General features: G+C 42.8%; 1 protein-coding gene across 2 annotated transcripts; it reads right to left on the reverse strand.

Moving 5' to 3' along the window:
• Window positions 1–206: 206 nt before the first annotated feature.
• On the reverse strand, window positions 207–19,697 carry LOC124145867 (ER degradation-enhancing alpha-mannosidase-like protein 1). Of its 2 annotated transcripts, XM_046515818.2 has the most exons (12): window positions 19,368–19,696; window positions 17,775–17,847; window positions 17,313–17,416; window positions 16,826–16,997; window positions 16,296–16,479; window positions 14,942–15,033; window positions 14,329–14,411; window positions 13,450–13,570; window positions 5,975–6,219; window positions 4,383–4,479; window positions 2,843–3,016; window positions 207–1,879 (listed from the first exon to the last, which is right to left on the reverse strand). In XM_046515818.2, the coding sequence occupies exons 1-12, from the start codon at window positions 19,616–19,618 to the stop codon at window positions 1,781–1,783; spliced, it is 1,695 nt and encodes a 564-aa protein (XP_046371774.1). In that variant the 5' UTR covers window positions 19,619–19,696; the 3' UTR covers window positions 207–1,780. The 2 variants fall into 2 exon arrangements, with proteins under 2 accessions (XP_046371774.1, XP_046371776.1); XM_046515820.2 differs by lacking the exon at window positions 207–1,879 and having other exon boundaries at window positions 2,855–3,057; window positions 19,368–19,697.
• Between the last annotated feature and the right edge of the window lie 2,983 nt (window positions 19,698–22,680).

Below are 22,680 nucleotides of genomic sequence, written 5' to 3' on the forward strand. Positions count from 1 at the left end.
ACGAGGCAAGGCAGTTAACTGACTAGAAAACTAAAAGTCAAGTTTACACACTTGCCGAACTAGGCTGGAATTCTTGAGTTACAGTTTTGCTGGACTAAAGAGTCTATGCACAGTCAAATCAAAATCACGTTACGAACTAGACATCCGGTTCGTAAACAACATGGATTTCAAAGTGTAGATTCCGGTCGACTGCAGGATTTGCAAAGCATGTGTACTGTCAACTGGTTGTCGACAAATATTTTCCAAATCTTTTCATATTTCAAATCAATGTGTTAGGTGATTTCTTGCATTGCGTGAGGTAGGACCCATTTTATTACAATTAAGATGTCGATTATCGATCAGATCGTCTTGACTGGGCAATACGAGCGAGCCACAAACTTCCAGCCGAGTTCGGCAAGGGTGGAAATTGGACTTTTATAGTCAGTTAACACCCTTGCCTTGGGAAGATGGGTTTTTACCCTATATGTCACGGACAAACTGTACACGGACACCCAGACAGATTCCATAATCCATGTACAGTGACAACACAGAGAAAAGAAAACATTCATGTCCCGTTCATACCTACTAGGGAGAATGCACAGATAATATCACACATATACAGAGTAGACAATATCATACCGAACAGACAACTGATTTTATTATATAATTTTGGGAATATGTTTTGAAATTGTATAATATTAGGATAAAAGAACAAATATTTGACATGAGCTGGACCTGAGAATGATAATGTATAGCTTAGATGAGGAAAATGCTGAATGGAAGAAATATGGGGAAACGCTTCATAATTTTATACCTTAGTACTTAAACAAATGTTAAGTTTGCTTAAGTATTTGGAATATCACTAAGACACATTCTCAGTTGAATATTGAATTGATTTGAGACATGAATGTATAAAAACATACAAATGACTTGAATAAGCATGATAAAAACCTTTCTTTATAGGCTATTTAAAAGTATTGCAACCCAATGATGGGATTAGTCTCAGTTATCTCCCTTTGCCTTCTAAAGCTGTATGTTGTCATACTCTATTAAACACTATACAAATAATGACATGTCATGAATGTGTGTGCACGAATGACTGATGACAATATGTAGATATTGTAGGTACAAGGTGAAATACAATCTAATTTTATGTCTTATGGACTTTTGCGAACAATATTCCATGAGTCAGGAGGCATATTATACTCACTGCCAAAAGAAACGCAAACCAGAGAAACATACAGAGAAGTATCTACATAAAGAAGAGGTGTTGTCAAAACTAAAAATCAGTCGAATGTTACCACAGTGTGTCTTTATTCTTATCAGATATGCTGCACATGATTTCAAAACTTTACACATTAATCCTGCATGAAACAAATGTGCATCTCATACAACATAACAGCATCCTCGTTTGTGCATCTCATACAACATAACAGCATCCTCGTTTGTGCATCTCATACAACATAACAGCATCCTCATTTGTGCATCAAACTAATCTAACATCTCTTGAAATGGAGTAACTTTTCATAAATTAACCTCCGTGTATGGTATTCATGTTTCTTTTGGCAGTGAGTATATAATGTTTTTGTCAGAGTTGATATGGGGTTGATTTTTGCAAGTTTTAACAAAAACACAAAAAAACATATTTAAAAAAAAGAATCACGAAATTAATTTGCTTTTTCAGATGATATATAGAACAAGAAGTAAATTGGTTCGGTCTGCAGTATGATATGCGCAAGACTGCCATCACATAGAATGCCCTGTGTTGAGACACACTAGGTATGTATAAAGCTGGAATGTGTCACAAAGTGTCGTGTAGACCCACAGCAAGCTCCATCTGCTCCAGGTAACGGGACTTCATTGGTAGAAAGTACCGACTGTCCGACGACACTGTATCACACTGCAACAAACAGACATAGAATACTTCTTGTCAAAAATCAGGATGTAAGAAAACATACAACTTTATGGATAACAACTTCTGGTTTATTTCAGCGAGACCCGTGAAGATCCGGGGTAGAACAGGTCTTCAGCAACCCATGCTTGCCGTAAAAGGTGACTATGCTTGTAACGGGATCGGGTGGTCAGGCTCGCTGACTTGGTTGATGCATGTCATTGTATCCCAATTGCGTGGATTGATGCTCATGATATCAATCACTGGATTGTCTGGTCCAGACTCGATTATTTACAGACCACCGTCATATAACTGGAATATTGCTAAGTGTGGCTCTAAACATCAAAAACACATACTCATATAGCGACGATGATGAAGATTCTTACAATGTCAATTGTAACATGACCCTCCCCCACCAAATATATGTATTATTTATTATGACCCCACCTTCCTGTGGCATAGAAGTCCAGTTTCCACCCTTGCTGAACTAGGCTGGAATTTCCAGGCTTGATCGTTGTGCCACCAGTGCCACTATATATGAGTTATGTCCCTTCTATGTCCCTCCTATTGACCAATCAGATTCCATCACTCATATCACTTGCATTTGCTTCAAACAAAATGGCGTTGATTAAAATCAAAACAATCTGATCCGGTGTTACACATGCTTTGCAAATCCTGCAGTCAAAATCCATGCTGTTTACAAACCGAATGTCTAGTTCGTTGCATAATTTTGACTGGACTATGCATAGACTAGTTAGTTCAGCCAAAATGTAACTCCGGAATCCCAGCCTAGTTTGGCAAGGGTGTGAACTGACTTTTATAGTGAGTTAACTCCCTTGCCTCAGGAAGTTGCTATGACCCTGCCCTATAGATTGTCCTATTTTTTAGTGATTCCCTCCCCGACATGTGAATCGTCACACCCCTAATCAGACAAAGTATAATGGACATATATCGTCCCGCACTCAGACTCACATTTGACTTGTTTGTGCGAACATCCACCACGGCTGCCGATGGAATGGGTGTCTGGGGCTGCCATTCTTCCCATGACTTCTTGCGGAGTTGTCTGCTGACAGGAAACAGGTGCCCCTCTGTGGAGAACAGCCACTTGCTGGCCTCCGTGTTCACGTGATTGTCTTTGTCAAATAGCTGAAACCCAAAGGTCTTACAGCCACACTGACAGAAATTCCCTGAAAAAAATACCACAACATTGCCATGACAGTATAGGAGTAGTATATCTACCAAACAAAGAAACATGCTTGGGGGTATAAGACATATTATTCCATTAAACTTGCATGGAAACACAACTGCAATAAAACTGATGTTATAAGCAGTATTACCTGACCACAAGACTGATACACATACAGTCTTGAGAGACAAAATATTAAATACTTCGTTAATTTTATTTGAGTGGTTGAGATGTTGAATCAGGTTTAATACTGCTTTTTACAGAATTGTTGTATCACAGTGTTTCTGCTTCATATGGGGTGGAAAACCCCAAGTGATGCCGGTCTTAGACGGTCATGAACTCATAAGCAAGGCCATAGTGCTGAATATCAAAGGATCTCTGCACAGTGACATCTGCTGCTAAGGGCCATCTTTGCCAATTTTGTTTTGAAAATGAACCTCAGTAGATTGATAAAAGTAAAACATGAACTGTAGACTTGGAAGAAGGTTTGTTTGTTTGTTGCTTAATGCTGCACTCAGCAATATTCCAGCTATATGACAGCGGTCTGGAAGGAGGTACCACCACTTGTTTGTAATATAGGTGTCATGAGGAAAAGTTCAATTGGTATTTTAGCTCTGTTTCTGAAAAGAACAACAATCAGCACCATCAACCCCTATATAAGTCCAGTTTTCATCCTTGCCGAACTAGGCTTGAATTTTGGAGTTATTTTCTGGCTGGACCAACGAGTCCACGCATAGTCCAATCAAAATAGCATGATGAAACGGACATCCTGTTCGTAAACGGATGTGCAGTTTCAGTTGATTGCAAGATTTGCAAAATATGTCGGCATCGACAGATATTTTCCAAAACTTTTCATGTTTTTATTCAATGTGCTCAAGCAATTTGATGTACTTCGCGAGGTAAAGCATGTTTTATTACAATAAAGATCTTGACAATGGATCAGATCGCTTTGACTGAGCTCGGCTATTTTGTTTGAGGCAAATGCACGTAACATAATAGGGGGAATTTGATTGACAAAGAAGCGACATAAATCGTAACAACCACTGGTTGGGCTATGATCGAGACATGAATTTTCAGTCTAGTTTGGCAAGGGTGGAAACCAGACTTTAATAGTCAGTTAACTAGCTTGCATCGGGAAGATGACCAAGCACCATCATTGGACTAATCTGGGATTCAAACCCGCATCTCAGCAGATTCTGCCACCTAAGGGGACACAACTCTGCGCTTAGGCCACATATATAACCAAGGCAACCACCATGACATATCTGATATTATGAAACAATACATAACAACCTATATACAGTAGCTTCAAAATATTATCCTTACCAAGTACAAATATTTACAAGTTTCACTAAGAAAGAAGCTCTCCATTCTGTCCTCCAAAGTTTTTGTATTCACATTGTGTATTGTTCCATACCCGCACCTGTAATACAAAAGCAGATTTAGGAACAAGAAAACCCTACAATAAATAGCATAGATATGCAGTACTAATGTTTGTTGTTTAACACCACGCAGCTATATTCCAGCTATAGGACAGTTGAGTCTGGACCAGACAATCCAGTGATTAACATCATGAGCAACAAACCATGCAATTAGGACATGATGACATGCAGCGGACCTATATGCTTAACCAGACGGTTGTACTAATGGGGCAGAGGGGTAGCCTAGTGGTTAAAGCGTTTGCTTGTCACACCAAAGACCCGGGTTTGATTCCCGACACACTATGGTAAAATCATTTCTGGTGTCCCCTGCCGTGATATTGCTGGAACATTGCTAAAAGCGGCAAAAAAACATACTCACTCACTCACTAATGACATATGTTTACATATATTATGTATGGTAGATTACCATAGGTTTACAACACTAGTCACATACTAGAATCCTTCACTGCAATATACAGTAGGCCAAGGTTAAATCAAGCTACCAGCCCTTTTACCTGATAGATTGTGATGGAATGTCCCTGTGGCGCTTACAGAAATTGATAATGCTGCTTCAGCAATTTTGCAGATGATAGTGCATGGAGATTGAGTGAGTAGGGTTTAACGCTGCTTTTAACAGTATTCCAGTTATATCACGGCGTGTCGGCTTAATGTGGGAGGAAAACCCAAAGTGATGCAGGTCTCAGACATTTATCACTTCGGTGAAACCCACCAGCAGGGGTATGGTGCTGACAAACCTTGAAACATGATTGGGGCAAACTGGGATACGAACCCACAATCATAGGTTTCTGATGTGCCCAAGGCACCTTAGACGACTAGGCCACCTGTGCACCCTGATCGTGCATGGACTTACAAATTGTGACTACAGTAGAGTGAAATAAACATGAGGAATGCAGCAATATTCCAGCTATATGACAGCAGCCTGTAAATACATGTATATAGTCATGGCCAGACAATAAAGTGGTTGATATCATGTGCAATGCCCCACACTGTTGGTGATGCCATGCACTCAGCCAAGTCACCAAGTCTGACCACCGGATACATTAGGCTGCGACCAACACAGGAATCCCCACAGCGTTTCATCTTTTGAACTTTCGATGGAAAAAGAGGTGAGGTGAAATGGGGTTTAAAGTCGCATTCAAGATTATTGCACTGACATAGTGACATGCATGCACGTATATGTGTGTGTGTGTGGCTGCTTGTACTAGTCCGGACTGATGCCGATTTATAGTGCTAGCACACTGAGATACCATGATGTAGTTTAACATGAATACCCCACTCAGACACAGTATACTGACTCCGAACTGGCCAGTCCTTGTTTTAGCCCCATAATGTTAAGTACCAGACAGTTTAACAACAAGTACCATCTGTTAACATCTTTTGGAATGATACGGCCGGGGATCAAACCCCGGACATTCCGCTCTCTGGGCAACGCTCTACCACTAGACCAGGGAGAGATGGAAAAAGAGGTGTTCTCACTCTGCTTTGGCATGTTGATTGAGGCTGTTGAGAATGTCTTTCCCCACATGCAGGTAGAATGGGTTTTTGGTGGCCTGGTAGAGGTAGTATGTTGATTCCACCAGTTCTGGGCGCAGGGGGTAAAACATGACATCCGGGGCCTTCATCTGCCAGTTGTAGCGCTCCGGCAGGGCCCCGTACTTCCTCCATATTGAATAGTATAATGCATGGGAACAGATGGCCTCCTCTATGTCACCATTCAACACCTGCAACAGAGGAAACAAGTTCTGTATTGGTATGTTAGGCTAAACAAAAAAATTGTAGAATTTTCCTATTCGGAATATTCTATAAGTAATACGTTACCACTGTTATACCGAGGCTGTTGTCTCCCACAACTGCTGCTATAGCGAAATCTACCACAGAGATCTCAATTACCTCATGCAGCACGTGCGTAGCCACCCAGCTGCCATGTGACACCCTTCACTCTTGTCTCCTGCGAGAGCAAGTGCTCGGGGGACGGACGGGCGGGCAGCAGCCCAGTGGTAACGTATTACTTATAGAATATTCCGAATAGGAAAATTCTACAAATTACATTAAGTAATACGTTACCACTGTTATACCGAGGCTGACTACCACAGTAGGCGGTGGGGAGCACCTACAACCCGAATCCTGACTGCTAGCGTTCCTTCCTACCAGCGGAAGTAAACACCAAGGCGGAAGCACTCGATGCGCATGCACCTAGCTAGGCGTTACCCTATAGGAATACCAAAGCACTGTCAAGCGCATACCGTAAGGCTCAATCGTTATTGCCAAAACGATTGGTGACTCCAAACGGCCCCACTGGATAGGTATTTCATCGCCGCAGCGGATGAGAACACTGTATCCGCGTGAGCTTAATCTTAGATCAGGTTAAACAGTCGAAAAGAGGGAAATTAATTTCATTCAGACCGTATATCCCAGAGCAAGCCTACTTAAAGTATGCATTAGGCGCGTGACCTAATTCCAGTATTTGTAAGCATGCATCACAAGGTTGGGATACACGACAGACAATTAAAGACATAATTGTCAAAATACAAATAAGGACAAAGCACACAAAAAGCCGCCCTCACCTGTGGTGTGAGTGCGCTGGTTTGCGGGACCCCAACTCCTGTACCCACGGCAGTGGGAACATTGGAGTCGACCCAGATTGACCACCGTGCAAGGTCAGACGCCTGAGGAGTTCGGAATTGCGCTGGGCACACCCCTTAGGTGCCCGCTTGCGCCGCGATCCGCGGGCCAAGACGGTGCACACTCTCCACGACGGCATCAGCAACCTGTTTGAGGTAGTGATTGGCAAAAACCGAGTCAGAACGCCAGTAACAACCTCGTAATATTCTGCGAACAGAGATATTCGAGTGTAGGGCAAATGTTGCCGCTAGCGCCCTGATCTCGTGCGGGTTTGACCCCGCTACCGGTAACCCCCGAGACCGGTACGCCAGATTGATGACAGAACGAAGCCACAACGCAATCGAGTTGCGAGTTATGTCAACCGTGCGATTAGGGTTACACGATATGAACAGACGGTCACGCCCTTGTCTACGTTCATTCGAAGCCTTAAGATAATACTTAAGGGCCCTAACCGGACACAGCGCTCTGTCCTCAGTATCAGCAGGATGTAAGATTTCTTTGAGTGATCTTACAGTGAATTCTCTCTCCGTTTGCCCGACTCTCTGATTCTTGGCGACGAAGCCCATGAGCAGGCCCAGGCGGACCGCTCCTTCGTCACCCCTATCGAATCGTACCTTGGCGACATCGAGTGCATGAATTTCGGATACACGTGCCGCCGTGGCAAAGGAGAGGAGAAATGCTGTTTTCCAAGTCACATGCCGGAACGAAGCACTATGCAAGGGTTCATACGGAGCTTCCGTAAGTGATTGCAACACTAGGGAAAGATCCCAGGCCGGTGCCCGAAGGCGGCCCTTCTTAAGATCGTGCTGTTTGAAACCCTTGATAATACCCCGTATCACCGGCTCTTTGGAGAGACTGGTACCCATAGCAACGTCCCGTACCGTAGCAACGGACGAGACATAGTTGGCAATGGAACCCCCGGAGAGTTTCCGGGTCTCTCGCAAGTGAGACATGAAACGAGCAATATCCTGCACAGATACCTTATCTGGCGAATGAATGTGATGTTTACAACACCACTACGTGAAAATAACCCAACGTGCATTATACACCTTCTGGGTAGAATCACGATGCATACTAACGTATGCCCGAGACGCCCGGCGAGAAAAAACTTTACTCCTCAGACGCTCGGTGACAACATCCACGCGTGCAGATTGAACTGCCCTGCGTTTGGATGAAGCTGACGGGTGTGAGGGTGGATCAAGAGATCCGGTCTCACAGGCAGTGGAAGTGGCGACTGCGTGACCTGGGTCAGCAAGTCGGGGTACCACGATCTGTTCGGCCACATGGGCGCGGTCAGTAACATTCGACAGCGAACTCCTCGGAGCCGGCTTGGAATGTGTGGTATCAACGCTGTCGGCGGGTAAGCATAAGCGACCAAGCCCGTCCAGTCTAACGCGAGAGCATCGTGATCGATGGCCCTCGGGTCCGGGACTGGTGATACAAACAACGGGAGTTGATTGTTGAACCGCGTTGCGAACAGGTCGACCATCGGACGACCCAAACGTTCGCACAGCCACTGAAACACTACTGGGTTCAGCATCCACTCTGTGGGGCTCGGATCCTGAGGCCTCGATAGAGCATCGGCCAGTACGTTCCGCACACCTGGGATGTGACGGGCGCGTATCTGGCACGGGACACTGTCCACCAGAGCGTAAAACTCGAACGTGAGATCGAGTAGCGAGTGACTGTGGGTTCCCCCCAGTTTGTTCACATAGGACACTACCGTCGTGTTGTCGGTCGCCAGCATGAGCCGGGCGTCGACGAGACGATGCTTCCAGTGATTGACTGCGTTGATCACTGCCTTGAACTCGAGACAAGTGATGTGAAGACCTAGTTCGTCTACGCACCACAGCCCCGAGCTCACCTCCCCCTTTAGATGGGCGCCCCAGCCCACTAGAGAGGCGTCTGTATACAGGGTCAACGTGGCCCGGTAGGGCCGCATAGAGACTCCTGATAAGACAATGTAAGGGACCGTCCACCACTCCAGATGCGGTCGGAGCCGATCCAGGAGGGCGACGGTCGCACTGTTCACCTCCGTTGCTAACAACTGGATTAAAAACCGTTGCAGCGGGCGGAGTTGGAGACGACCCCGTGCGGTGCAGTCCTGGGCTGATACAAGTAGCCCTAACAGCTGTTCCCAAAAGTGAACAGTCTGTTGCACCGCTAAGACTTTGGCAATCATCGCCTGAATTTTGTGCCACCGGTCTGGGGGGACAAAGAGGCGATGGGACACCGTGTTGAACCGACCTCCGATGAACAGCAAGTTCTGAGAAGGGGTTAACTCGCTCTTGGGGAGATTGATAATCCACCCAAATTGCTCCAAGAGCCGACGTGCGAAAACGAGATGGCGTGACAGGGTGTCCGTCATTCGATTTGCTACAAGCGAGTCGTCCAGGTACGCGAAGTACCGGACACCCCTCCTGTGGAGGAACCCCACTATGGGGGTGGTTAACCGGGTGAACAGCCAGGGAGCGGACGTGTGAATCATTCTGAGTTCGGCACTGTCCTACTTGGGAACGAGAAATATCCTGGAGTAAAACCCCGGTGTTATTTCTGGTAGAGCTAACTCCCCTACTGCCCCTTCTCCACCAACCTGCCGATGGCATCGGCGAGGATGGGAAGATCGGTTTCCGAATCGAAACCTGCCAACGGGGCAACGGTGAGCGGCGGATTCGCTTTGAGATCAAGCCGATAGCCGTACCGAATCGTGTTGACCACCCACGGGTCATCGAACACTTGTTCCCAATTCTCCCAGTAAGTCTGGAGTCTGGCTCCCACTGGGGAAGGAGAGGGGGCCCTGACAGGTTGCGGCAGGCGCAACTGTCCAGGGCCAAGTGACTCGGGTTCGCCTAAGGGCCAACCGAAGTTGGCGCTGTCGGCATACGAACCCCTCCAATGAGAGTCACCTGGAGGGGCCCTTGCCGTCCGTCGACGACTTGGGCTTCCCCCAGTTCCCCGTCTTCCCGCAAAAGGGCAGCTGATTGCCCATACCGGAGCCCTCAGGGCGGGGCTACTTCCCAGAGGAAGAAGAACCCGACCCCTTAGACCTACCGGCCGCAGCAGCCTGGGGCGCGCTTTGGTTAGGAGCGGCACCTAGGCGCCTATGCAGGGACCCAACAAGAGCAAGTGTGTGCCGAGAGTCCTCGGCAACGTACTCCAGGGAAGCATTTAAACTGAGCAGGCAGTTGTAAATGCGCTGGTCACGGTCCGTGGGAGAACCTTCGACCAGACGGGCCGCTGCAGCCAAGTAAGTGTCTCCGTGAGACATGGAGTGCCGAGCGAGGGCGTCCAGCTGGTGCAAGGTAGCTTGCGTCACCGTAGCAGCCGGTGGGGCACGGACACCCAACCGCTCAACATGGGCCTCCGCGGTAGGACCAGCCTCGGGAAAGGCAAGGTCATGTACCGGGAAGAAACCCTTTCTCCACGACGCCGGAGGCAACGGGAGACCCCGACCGGAGGCCGCCGCGAAGGCGTTCTCCAAGGAAGGCTTGAAACCGCGCAGCAAGGTTGATGCGGGGAAAGCCGTGTCGGAAGACTCATCGTATACCTCGGAGGAACCCACAGTCGTGGATTCCCTGCGGTACCGGCCGGGGCATGTCCTCAAAGAGGTCAGAAACCATGGCCACGCGGTCCTAAACCGATAGCGGGAGCAACGGTTCGGGGGAAGGACCGGTGACCACGGGAGCCGCCGCCGTACCGGTGGACCCCGCGTCCGACCCCGCGGCCACCGAAGTGGCCGGGGACGGAACAGCCAGCGGCCTATCCTGAGATAAGGCCGCCAGCTTGGAGTCCACAAGTTATGCAAGTAATGCAGCGACGGAATCCCCGGACAGCACACGGGCCGCCAAGAGATCCGCCGCTTTACCGGTGGACCCCGCGTCCGACCCCGCGGCCACCGAAGAGGCCGGGGACGGAACAGCCAGCGGCCTATCTTGCGATAAGGCCGCCAGCTTGGAGACCACAAGTTTCGACAACAATGCGGCGACGGAATCCCCAGACAGCCCGAGGGCCGCAAGGGGATCCGCCGCAGCCGAGGAGGTGGTACCCGCACGGGGACCCCGACCGGACGAACCGGCCACCACAGGGGTGGAGACGGACTGTACCTACAGCCGGTACCGCTCAAACTCCGCAGGCCCCAGACCTTCGCACAGGATGCACCGGGTGTCCCCGCAAGGAACCCTGCGCCGCGGGCAACGATCGTGGGGATCCCGGGACGACAAAAACTTTCTGCACACCCCACAACTCCGAGGAGCAGGGGTAGAGGGGGGTGGATACTGGGGACATATCCATGTCAGACATTGATTGTTTGCTATAAACAAAGAACAAAACATGGTTACAACGCACGCACCACAATGATTCACAAACGAACATTTTCACAAGAAAATAAACGAGCAATGTGAACATATAACATACACATATAACCTTTATTAAAGTAATAACTGATGTTAACCCCCAAAACATACAAGAACAGGGGAAACGTAAAACACAACGTGCTTACGCGAACCCCGCAAGTATATAGAAAAAAGGGCAGGAAGAATTTTCCGTTTGGCGGGAAAATTATAACCAAGCGTAGCTACCGCAACGCCCCATAAAAGCACAGTTTATTAGAGAATAAACTATAATAAATATCACCAAATCTTCAAGGAACGCTTCAGCAGGAGAAAACACGTCTTGCTAAGCAGACGAAGGAGACAAGAGTGAAGGGTGTCACATGGCAGCTGGGTGGCTACGCACGTGCTGCATGAGGTAATTGAGATCTCTGTGGTAGATTTCGCTATAGCAGCAGTTGTGGGAGACAACAGCCTCGGTATAACAGTGGTAACGTATTACTTAATGTAATTAGTCTTGGTTCCCCAGGCACTGCCCACATCATCATAAAGTTCATTGCATGTTTATTTTGTTGTCAAATTTCAAATTTTGTGTGTGCATTGTGTTAAAGTATTAGAATTTATTTTTTTAAAAATGGAAAAAAAACAAAACGTGCAGCAGACTTTATGATGATGTGGGTGGTGCCTGAGAACCAAGACTATTATTTTTTTTAGCCTTATGTACACTTTCCAGGGTAGTATGCTGGTTTTCTATGATATTATTTCAATAAAAGTCCCAACAAAGTCCCAAAGCTTGGGAGGTGTTAACTCAGAATAACATGGAAAATGGCCGATGGTCGAGTTTTATTTCTTTTTCTGTTGCTGATATATCACCAAAAACCAATTACAGTTATAAAAAAATGTATCCATGACTTTTTAACAATTTTCTATTTTCCACAAATATTCCCGGCCTGAGAAAATATTAAACTTCCATGATGTTCTCACGCTGCATGGGGGTGTAACTCTGAGACCAATCTTTGTTCTGGCAAGACAACATTTGCAAACCAAGAGGAGCACCAGGAACATGCATCAAACTTCAATGGCTGTTGTCCACTAGACAAGCACATTTGCCCAGCGTATTTGTCTATTGGACCATCATATCTGTCTTGAGGACCATCAAATACATCTAATAGACTGACATAGTTGTATAGTGGACCATCAAATACGTCTAGAATACCAGTATAGTTGTCTAGTGGAACAGCATATATGTCTAAATAACCATCAACAACGTCTCGTAGGCTGACATCGTTGTCAGTAGACTGACATAGTTGTCTAGTGGACCATCAAAAACGTCTAGAATACCAGCATAGTTGTCTAGTGGACCATCAAATACATCTAGTAGACTGACATAGTTGTCTAGTGGACCATCAAATACGTCTAGAATACCAGTATAGTTGTCTAGTGGACCATCAAACACATCTAATAGACTGACATAGTTGTCTAGTGGACCATCAAATACGTCTAGAATACCAGCATAGTTGTCTAGTGGACCATCAAATACATCTAGTAGACTGACATAGTTGTCTAGTGGACCATCAAATATGTCAAGAATACCAGCATAGTTGTCTAGTGGACCATCAAACACATCTAGTAGACTGACATAGTTGTCAAGTGGACCAGCATATTTGTCTAGTACATATTTGTCTAGTGGACCAGCATATCTGTTGAGTACACAGTTATCTTGTGGATCAGCATCCTTGTCAAGCCCTGGTGCAGACAAACCAGTTCCTAATGACATGAGCACTAACACATCAACTCCATACGAGCTAAAGGCCAACCCCGAGCGGTCACTCAACAACCAGCTGCGGCCACCCAATCCTGATGAAGATGGAGATTTTATGAGAGCTTCTTGTTGCGTCAATTTTGCACTCGATACCCAATCCCAGGTTGAAAAACCTCTAAAGATAAACACAAAGATTCTGGAGAAAGATTCTGTTTAGCAACCTCCATGGTTCCACTGACCTGCACACCTGACCATGCTGACTGCAGGGCATCAATCCAGGTGTTGGCGGTGTCGCCTGTCATCATGTTGACGTTGACGTAGATAGGAGGGTTCCCTTCACCATTGTTGCACCGCGACCTCCTGAATAAATACAAATCTAGTTCAGGTGAAATTTACACTAACTGGCATTGTTTCTAAAGAGAGTGGGTATGGCTTCAACCCACTTTTTGAAATATGCCACTTTTAGCAATATGCAAGCAATATAATTGGAGGGAGAAACACGGAACAGTTCAGCTTTAACCACTGGCATACCCTACAGGCTATTCCCATGTGGGGAATTGAACTTGGGTCTTTGAGGGAATGCTCTAACCACAAGGCTACCACACCACCCCGTTGTTTAATAAACATGTACCGTATTCGACGTAATAAGCACCCCGCTCTAATAAGGGCCCACAGCAATATTTGCTAATATATTGGCAAGTGAACAATCCCAATTAGCACCCCTTCCGATTGATCAATGTACACAAGACTTATTTATTCGTGTATAATATGCACTCGTGTGTTATATGCACCCTTAATTATGGGCAATTAAATTCTTGAAAAATATATCTGTCGTATATACAGTCAGGCCGTCGGCATAAACCACGAAATTTATCTTTCAACACTGTTTTTTCCACCAAAATAATATTCTTATAAGAGCCCCCTATTTCTAATTTTGAGAGCACCCTGGGCGCTTATTACGTCGAATACGGTAATCAGGGGTAATAACAGACATCAATGGACATATATAACTTCAGTTGGGAAATTTGTCTTTGACTGATTTCAGAACAGAAGAAACAGACTAATGTATTATTGCTTTCATCAATATCACATCAAGGATTATCATGAAGCAGACCTACCCCCTTCTCATATGGAACTTGATTGTCTCGTAGGATTCATTGAACATCTTCAGGTCATGTTCATCTCCGAACATAATGTATGACTAAATAAATACAAAGGAAACAATATAAATCCATCTTTAATATTATATTGCTTCCATGAAAGCATTGTGTAAGTAATGATTTTATCAAACACACATGGATTTAGCATGTTCAGTGTAAACCTTTTGCCAGTTAATGATTCTGAGGTATAAACACCGAAAACCAGGCATCTATCTGCCATGTTTGTTGTTTGTTTAATGTTATTAATACAGCCGTAAGTGAGAGCGAGACTATTTTTAAAACATCTAAATTGAATAGCAAAGCAATTCATAAACATTGAAAATGGATATCAAAATAGATGTGTTACTCGAAAACAGAAGTTTCATAATGGTGCGCGGCAACCACATCAGTGACATCCATTGAGGCCACATTTCAGCAAAAAAACATAAAAAAACTTAGAAATTGTTACTAGGGATAGAGCTTGTGCACATTCCTTACACATATGGCAGAAGATACCTAGTATTCTAGCCAATTCTGACTTCAAAACATGCATAAATCTGAACAATGACCGAAACTGTGTTACTGCACATACCTTGAGGAGATACTCGTAGAATGAATCAATCCCGGCACCTAGACCACTCATCTTCCCAACCCACTCTCCAGTCTGGATATTGATGACATTACCTGGAACAATAAGTGTGCATCTCTAATCACCATGTTTGTTTGCTTGTTTGTTTGTTTGTTGTTTAACGCCCCACTCAGCAATATTCCAGCTATATGACAGCGGTCTGTAAAATAATTGAGTCTGGACCAGACAATCCAGTGATTGACATCACGAACATCGATCCACGCAATTAGGATTGATGACACACATCAACCAAGTCAGCAAGCCTGACCACCCGATCCTGTTAGTTGCCTCTTACGACAAGCATAGTTGTCTTTTACGGCAAGTATGGGTTACTGAAGACCCATTCTACCCCGGATCTTCACGGGCCCTAATCACCATGATCAGGTTCTTTTACGTTGGTTGCTTATGATCAACACAATTGACGGAAATGAACAAAAATTAACACAATGTTAACATGTCAACATGGTTAACATATGTATCTAAAATCTGTAGAAAATTATATTCCAAACGTGTTTCAGGAGGGAATGAAGTTACTCTCTTTTATATGCCCGAGTTGGTCATTTTGGTAAACCTAGTAATGAAAGATATGTTTAACTTAAAAATACATAGCTTAAACATGTTAAAGGTAAGGACATTTGGTTGGTATTATCTGCATGACAAAACATGCCATATGTGTGTTACCAACATCGGAACCTAATACAGAAAACTGTTTTGTGTTTTTGTTATTTACAACACTCAGCAATATTCCAGCTATATGACAGCTGTAAATCTTGATATTAACGTAAGCCGTGAATTAAATGCAAAAAATGTGCGTGGTCTTTACTCCCATTATTAAACATCGCATTTTTATCAACAATAAGACATTTTGGATAGCAGAAATACCAACTTAGTCATATGCTGAAAACAAACAACTATATATTCCACATCACTGTTCATTGAGCAGCACTTGTAACAAGTATATAAACAATGTCATTCAAACACTAATTACATCCTGTGAATTTTCACTGCTTGGGTCAAGACAAAAGTTCTACTCACTTAGACAATCCAGTGATTGACATCATGAGCACTGATCTACGCATTTGGGATACAAGCATGCATGGGTTACCGAAGACCTATTTTTGTCACGGATACAGAAAATTAAGATATACAGAGTTCTCAGTGTTATGTTTGCACATTTTACTCTGAGAACTAAGAACGTTTTACCAAACTTTAAACATAGAAAAAGCATCTTTTCATCACACAGGTCATTTCTATGTGCAGTATGTCTATTAAATTGCAGATGGTCTGCTACATGGCATGCTATCCAAGTTTAACTGACCGAACAAGCCTGTCACATTTGAGCGATATTTCCACAGCATCTGCACTGCTCGTCTGGCCAAAGATTCATACACAGGATCTCCCAGCAGCCGAGACAGTATGCCAAACTCTAGCACCAAAGTCCCCGCTCCTGATGTACATGTTTCATTGATACAGTCAGGTGGTACTCCATGACGCAGATTTATCTGGAAGGTAAATAAAGCAGATGGATAAAGAAAAAAGAGATTGACGATCAGTTCCTTTGCTATCGACATGCAAAACATAAAAAAAGTTCAGAGAGCAAAGTAGAAACACATGATCATGAGGTCACTCAGAAATTCTGTCAAAATCCATACATACATTTTGATCTTAAAAAAAAAAATCTTATCAGAATATTTATTACCACTGAGCCCAATAATCATGATAACACAGAAAAAATAATTCAAATTATATTTTGAAGGATCTAATTTTATTTATATTTCAAACACTGACCCAAAGATTTGAGAAAAATTATGTACACAAACTACTGGTTATAAGAGTGTTCAGTGTTACCCTTGGATAAGGAATTCCTGTTGCTGTATTTTCGAAGGCAGGAAGAAGTCTTGCAGCCAAGTCATGTGCTAGGTGAAGCAACTCCCCTTCATAGTGTATGGGCATCATATTACCGAATGGCTGACTGGGGTCAATGATGATTAGGTGTGCTGATAATAATGCTCCCATCATCCTGGAAATTACATAAGGCATCCTCAGTAAAAAAAGCCATTTATTGCTTCAAAGGAAATATTATCATCATCCTTAATTCAGAGCAAAGATGATAAATTTTTTTTGTTTATATTATTACTATTAGTGACAAAGAAATCAAAGAATCAAATGGTGAGAATTAATACAAATTACAAATAAGATATGTAATGCTATATATAATGCTATACATGTTCATATTGATAATTTCTGAACCAGTGATAATAAAACGTCAAGCAGATGTGATAGTGAGTTATTAACTTTAAGATATGTAACTTGGGGGATAAGAAGGCTGTTTTACCGGATCGTAGTTTCGAAGACTTGAACGGTGCTTGACTTGTCAAAGTCAAGGTTATCCTTAATGAGGTTCACCGCTTTCTTAAATTCAGTTTCATTTCCCATTACCTTAAACAGACAAAATTAACTCAATTCAGCATGTTCAGTATTGCTAATAATCAGTGATAGTACATCCAGGTTAACAAGGCAAGGTGGACAACCTCCAATGTGCTTAATCATGATCAGATGTGTTAATATCAACAAAATTATATGGCATACTTGATTATGAACAAATTGTATATAAATATCAGCGTAATTTCACTAAAAAAATACCAATTAACATGGTCATATCAATATGATAACCATGAAAAAATGATGACATATTTACAGTTAACCATATAACTGGAAAAATAATCAACAAAAGGATATCATATTAAACACTTTGACTGTACAGCACCATGGTCCAAAAACAACAAAATCTACTCACAGCTAATGTGTCCAGGGCGTCCACTAGCGTCAGAATGTAGTCACCTAAAACATCATTGATGTTTATGTTGGATCTGAAATGCAAAAATCATGGAAATTTTCCCGGATGCTAACTATAATTAATAAAGAATATGTTTGACCTTCCATTTAACATGATAAATAACCTTTTATACCAAATAAATAGTTTTATGTCTGTAGATATTTATCAAATATTTCTTATTGCATGTTTTTATACATGTTATAGTTATTAAATACATGACCATAAGACAAAATAACAAGACTATTCACATGTCTCATTGTCTGTTGTTCATTGGATATGTCATCAAATGAACTGTGATTATCATGATTATGTTCAAGGTCTGGTTCATCATTGAATACAAAAAATGAGTTAGCAGAAAACGACATGTTGAACGACTTGAAAGCTACTACTGTTACTATGACTTTCCATGCTAGAAGTCCAACCACATGACCACCGGGTCTAAAAATGCCAGTGAGGGTTGGCCAATATTTATAACTTTTCATTCTTTGGCATGTTGCATGTAATCAGCACACAGCAGAACCATGATAACATGTCAAAACATAAGACAACTTAGGTTGATTGTAATCATTAAATAAACATTGATTAAAGGATGGTATCATATACATGGGGTTATAGCGAAAACGTCACCTCAGCAAAACGTCACCGGGCGAAAACGGCACCGATTGGCGAAAAAGGCACCTCGACTCGAGCGAAAACGGCACCTTATTTTTTTTACCTTGGTCAAATAAATGATATTAAACTTACACTGTAACTTGCAAAGGCCAATAATTGTGAGATGTTAAAACAAGTTTACATTAGAAATTAGCCTCTGCTCCAACTATAATCCAACTTAGCTTATACGCAACTCAACGTATGGTGAAAACATAACATGCTTTGACGAAAGATAATAGAAATTAAACTCACATCGTCTCTTACAAACACAAATAATTGTGAAATAAAACAAATAAGAAATTAGCCCCCTACTCCAATTTACTCACCGACTTTTATTCACTATACGCTTTGATGTCAGTTTCCAGTCAGAAGATGCTGAAGAAATGAGAGTACCAAACCTATCTGAAATTCACATTACGGCTTCAGATGTACCCTATACATCAAATACCATGTAAATAAACCATATATATTACCACAAAAATCGTTGTTATCGTTATTAAAAATAGAGGTGCCGTTTTCGCCCGACACATAGTAGCCGTTTTCGCCAAATGCGGTGCCGTTTTCGCCAGAGAAATCGGTGACGTTTTAGCCTGCACCCATATACATGGAATATACTCGTATTATATGGTTATTCACACGGTTAGTGCCCACTTAAGGTACGGCAAATGCAATTGAGTCACTGTCCCTATGATCTAATTAGGTTTTCATGGCATTCACTTCATGACAGTCAGTATGTATGAATGACATTATCAAATGTGTTATGATTGAATTTCTAACGAACCAACACTGTCCAACACTGGCACTAGAAGCCTACATTTGATAACAGTTTCCTCACCAGCTGCTAAGCTGTTGGCCTCGTCTAAAAGAAATCATGGTCTTACCAACTAGTTGTTGAATACTTACGGGTTGTCATAGTCTGGCCCACGCCCAGAGCAGTTTATTGGGTTCAGTTCATCTTGTGGAAAGGCGTATTTCATGTAACTGTCATATCCGAAATAAAACATGTTTTTCGATGCCTGTAGCATCTCAAGCCGCTCCGTCTCAGAAAAGTGTCCATATTTAGTGTCATATGGATCCCAGCTGCCCCTAAACAAATACAGTCTTCCTACACTGGGTACACACGATAACATTAACACAAACAAATGGTAGTACATAGCAGTATTGTTGTTTTCCCATATTCACTCAACTTTCTAGTCCATGGTGCCCTGTAACATACCAGCGGATATAAAGCCGACTTCCGTATTTGTAAGAAATAGTCCCTGATACTTTACTTGATGCATCATCTAAAAGTAAAAGTTAATGTTGATATTATCTTATTTCTAAGATACACACAGCCATATAACTAAATGTTGAAATATTTAACATTTCTCGATGATCCCATAAAACGGAAGTAAGCACCCAAAAGGATATCACTACGCATATGCTTCACAGGCCATCAATCCAATCAGAAAAGTCGACGTGGGCAGCCCATATTAAGCCAAATTGATCAGAATTATATACAATTTTAGTTGATCGTGTTGCATGGTGTTCATACATATTGTAAAATATATCAATCTTATTATCACACACCAAAATATTTACCCGGTAGAGCCCAGAGACTATATATCTTATGTATATATAAATGTTCAAACTCCTTTTTAAGAAAAGGATAAAACAACGACTAAAGATGCAGTTCTAAGCAACCCAACCTTTTCTCCTCCACATTCATTGCATAGATAAGGAAATATTAACGTACGTTTTCAAAAACTTTATTTCAAGGATATCCGCACTATAACATGGACCATATTTTTAATTTCGTTACAAATTCGATGGATACTTATATATGATTCAAACAACTTTATTTCCAGGATATCGGCACTATAACATGGACCATATCTTTAATTACGTTACAAATTCCTGTAATCGGATACTTATATATGACCAATATGCTGGAAAGACCATTGTTGTGAAACACACGACTCATACGGTATGATGCTGACAAAGCAAGGATATGTTGGGACGAATCTCAGATCCGGGCACTAGATCAACCGCGACCCTGCTACTATATTGTACTAAAGGACGCAACTCGACTACTACTACTACTACTACTACTACTACTACTACTTGGACCCATGAAGATCCGGGGTAGAATAGGTCTTCAGCAACCAATGCGTGCCATAAAAGGCGACTATGCTTGTCGTAATTAATTGATCGATGCTCATGATGCCAATCACTTGATTGTCTGGTCCAGACTCGATTATTTACAGACCGCCGCCATTTAGCTGGAATATTGCTGAGTGCGGCGTTAAACAACAAACAAGTAACACAAAACTACGTGTATCGATACCATATACATTGGTGTGTGGTACAGTCGTACACCGATAGCGGAAATAATTTATTCCCCATACCAAGTACAAATGTATATACATTCACTATCCGAGACAGTGGGGTGATTGAACTGTAAAACTCTCCGTTCTTGGCCAGTCAGATTTAACGAACGAGATATTTCAGATGACAAATCTATGATTTACAGATCACTTTTAGCAATATTCCAGCAATATCACGGCGGGCGACACCAGAAATGGGCTTGACACATATTGTTTTACATGTGGGGAATCGAACCTGGGTCTTCGACGTGAAGAGCGAACGCTTTAACTACTAGACTACCCCACCGCCCCCCTATATAACTGTAAAGCATCTGCCTTAGGCAAGGGTGTTAACTGACTATAAAAGTCCAGTTTCCACCCTTGCCGAACTACGTTTGAATTCCAGGCTGGATCGTAGCGCCACCAGTACAAATTTAACTGGACGTATTATTTAACTCCCTTGCCTCAGGAAGATGCTCTAATGCGTATATAATTAAACTTTTTTATGTTATTGGTAATAAGACCATACTGAACCATCTGAATAAAAATAATTCTTCATTCGACTTTAAAAAATGCGTTATGTCGGAAATACTTTCAGTCTGATTGATGTACAATGTTTTTCAGACTAAGATCATGAGGATCGATCAGTGAGAAAATATTAGAACAAGCTAATTTCAACTTTTTCTGGTTACTCGATTAAATCATCTATTTGAAAAGACAACCGCCCCGATGGCCTTGCTGTCTTTATCAGTTGCATCCACGGGGATCCAGCTGTGAGATACGTTTGACATATGGTAAATATTCAATAAACGACACTACGCATCACAACAGATAGCAGTATAATCAACCAATGTCTGACAAGATAGGTTGATATGTGGTATACGCTAACCAGCTTGTGCCCCGAAGCTGGTTTAGCTTGTATTGTTGATGCATAGCAATCTCTTCAATCAACATTCTACTCAGCAACATATAGGCCCATGCTTATGGGCTTCAACTGCTTGTGACGGACATGTTCATAATACACTGAATGTTGTGCGAGAATTACGCTCGCGCGGCACTGGGTCAACCTCCGACTGTGATATTACCCAGAGATGTCGAATATCACATTTGCTATCTTGTGGTGTAAATGTAACCGCAAATATTTAACCTGTTTGAAAAGGAGACAAGGCTATGTGTTGTCGGAGATTTCCTTATGCATAGAAAACAGCAAATTTCGCCACTTTTTATCGTACACCATGCATTGAAAGCATTTTCTTTTTAACAGCTTATCGAAAATTGTGGGCGAACAAATACTGCCTAATATCTGAACGACATAAACATGTATCAAATGATTATGTATGCTTATGTATATAATGTTATACATTCGATACGAACAATATAGATAATTTAAGTGGGCACGACTGGCCCAGTCGTCTAAGTTGGCGCAACTCGCTTTGCAGAGTTGCGTCCCCTTGGCGTGTCAGAAATTTTATCGATGATCGATCGCTGATACGAAACTGATACTCCTGATCATGTTTCTAGCTTTGTCAGCAACATATGGCCCCATGCTTGTGGGCCTCACCATACTGCATCAGTTCAGGATTTCCTCCAACATCAAGCTGACACGCCGCGAAATAACTGGAATGTTTCTCAAAACGGCATAAACAATGTTCCGTCACTGATGATTTTATCCCTTTTGACAAAAAACGCACTTTGCGAGCTTTGTGAATTAAGAAAATATTTCTCATTTTTTGTGTGATGTTTAAATACACCAATCTTCAGATAACCGGTGAGAAGCATATCCCTGGTGCTCCCCTCCGTCATATTGCTGTAATATTGCTAAAAGCGGCGTAAAACCACACTCACTCACACCGATAACCGACGACCCATTA

The sequence above is a fragment of the Haliotis rufescens genome, unplaced genomic scaffold, assembly GCF_023055435.1.
Source record: "Haliotis rufescens isolate VD_foot unplaced genomic scaffold, xgHalRufe1.0.p SCAF_45, whole genome shotgun sequence".
Classification (NCBI taxonomy): Eukaryota; Metazoa; Mollusca; class Gastropoda; order Lepetellida; family Haliotidae; genus Haliotis; species Haliotis rufescens.

What these genes read in the sequence shown, in the direction of transcription:
- LOC124145867 (XM_046515818.2), bottom strand. Translation starts at nt 19,618, where the DNA reads ATGTACTACCATTTGTTTGTGTTAATGTTATCGTGTGTACCCAGTGTA. An exon ending in GGGCCAGACTATGACAACCC is followed by an intron (nt 17,848 to 19,367) that starts GTAAGTATTCAA and finishes TTTGCATTTCAG; the next exon opens with ATCCAACATAAACATCAATG. An exon ending in TCTACGAGTATCTCCTCAAG is followed by an intron (nt 14,412 to 14,941) that starts GTATGTGCAGTA and finishes GTATTTATTTAG; the next exon opens with TCATACATTATGTTCGGAGA.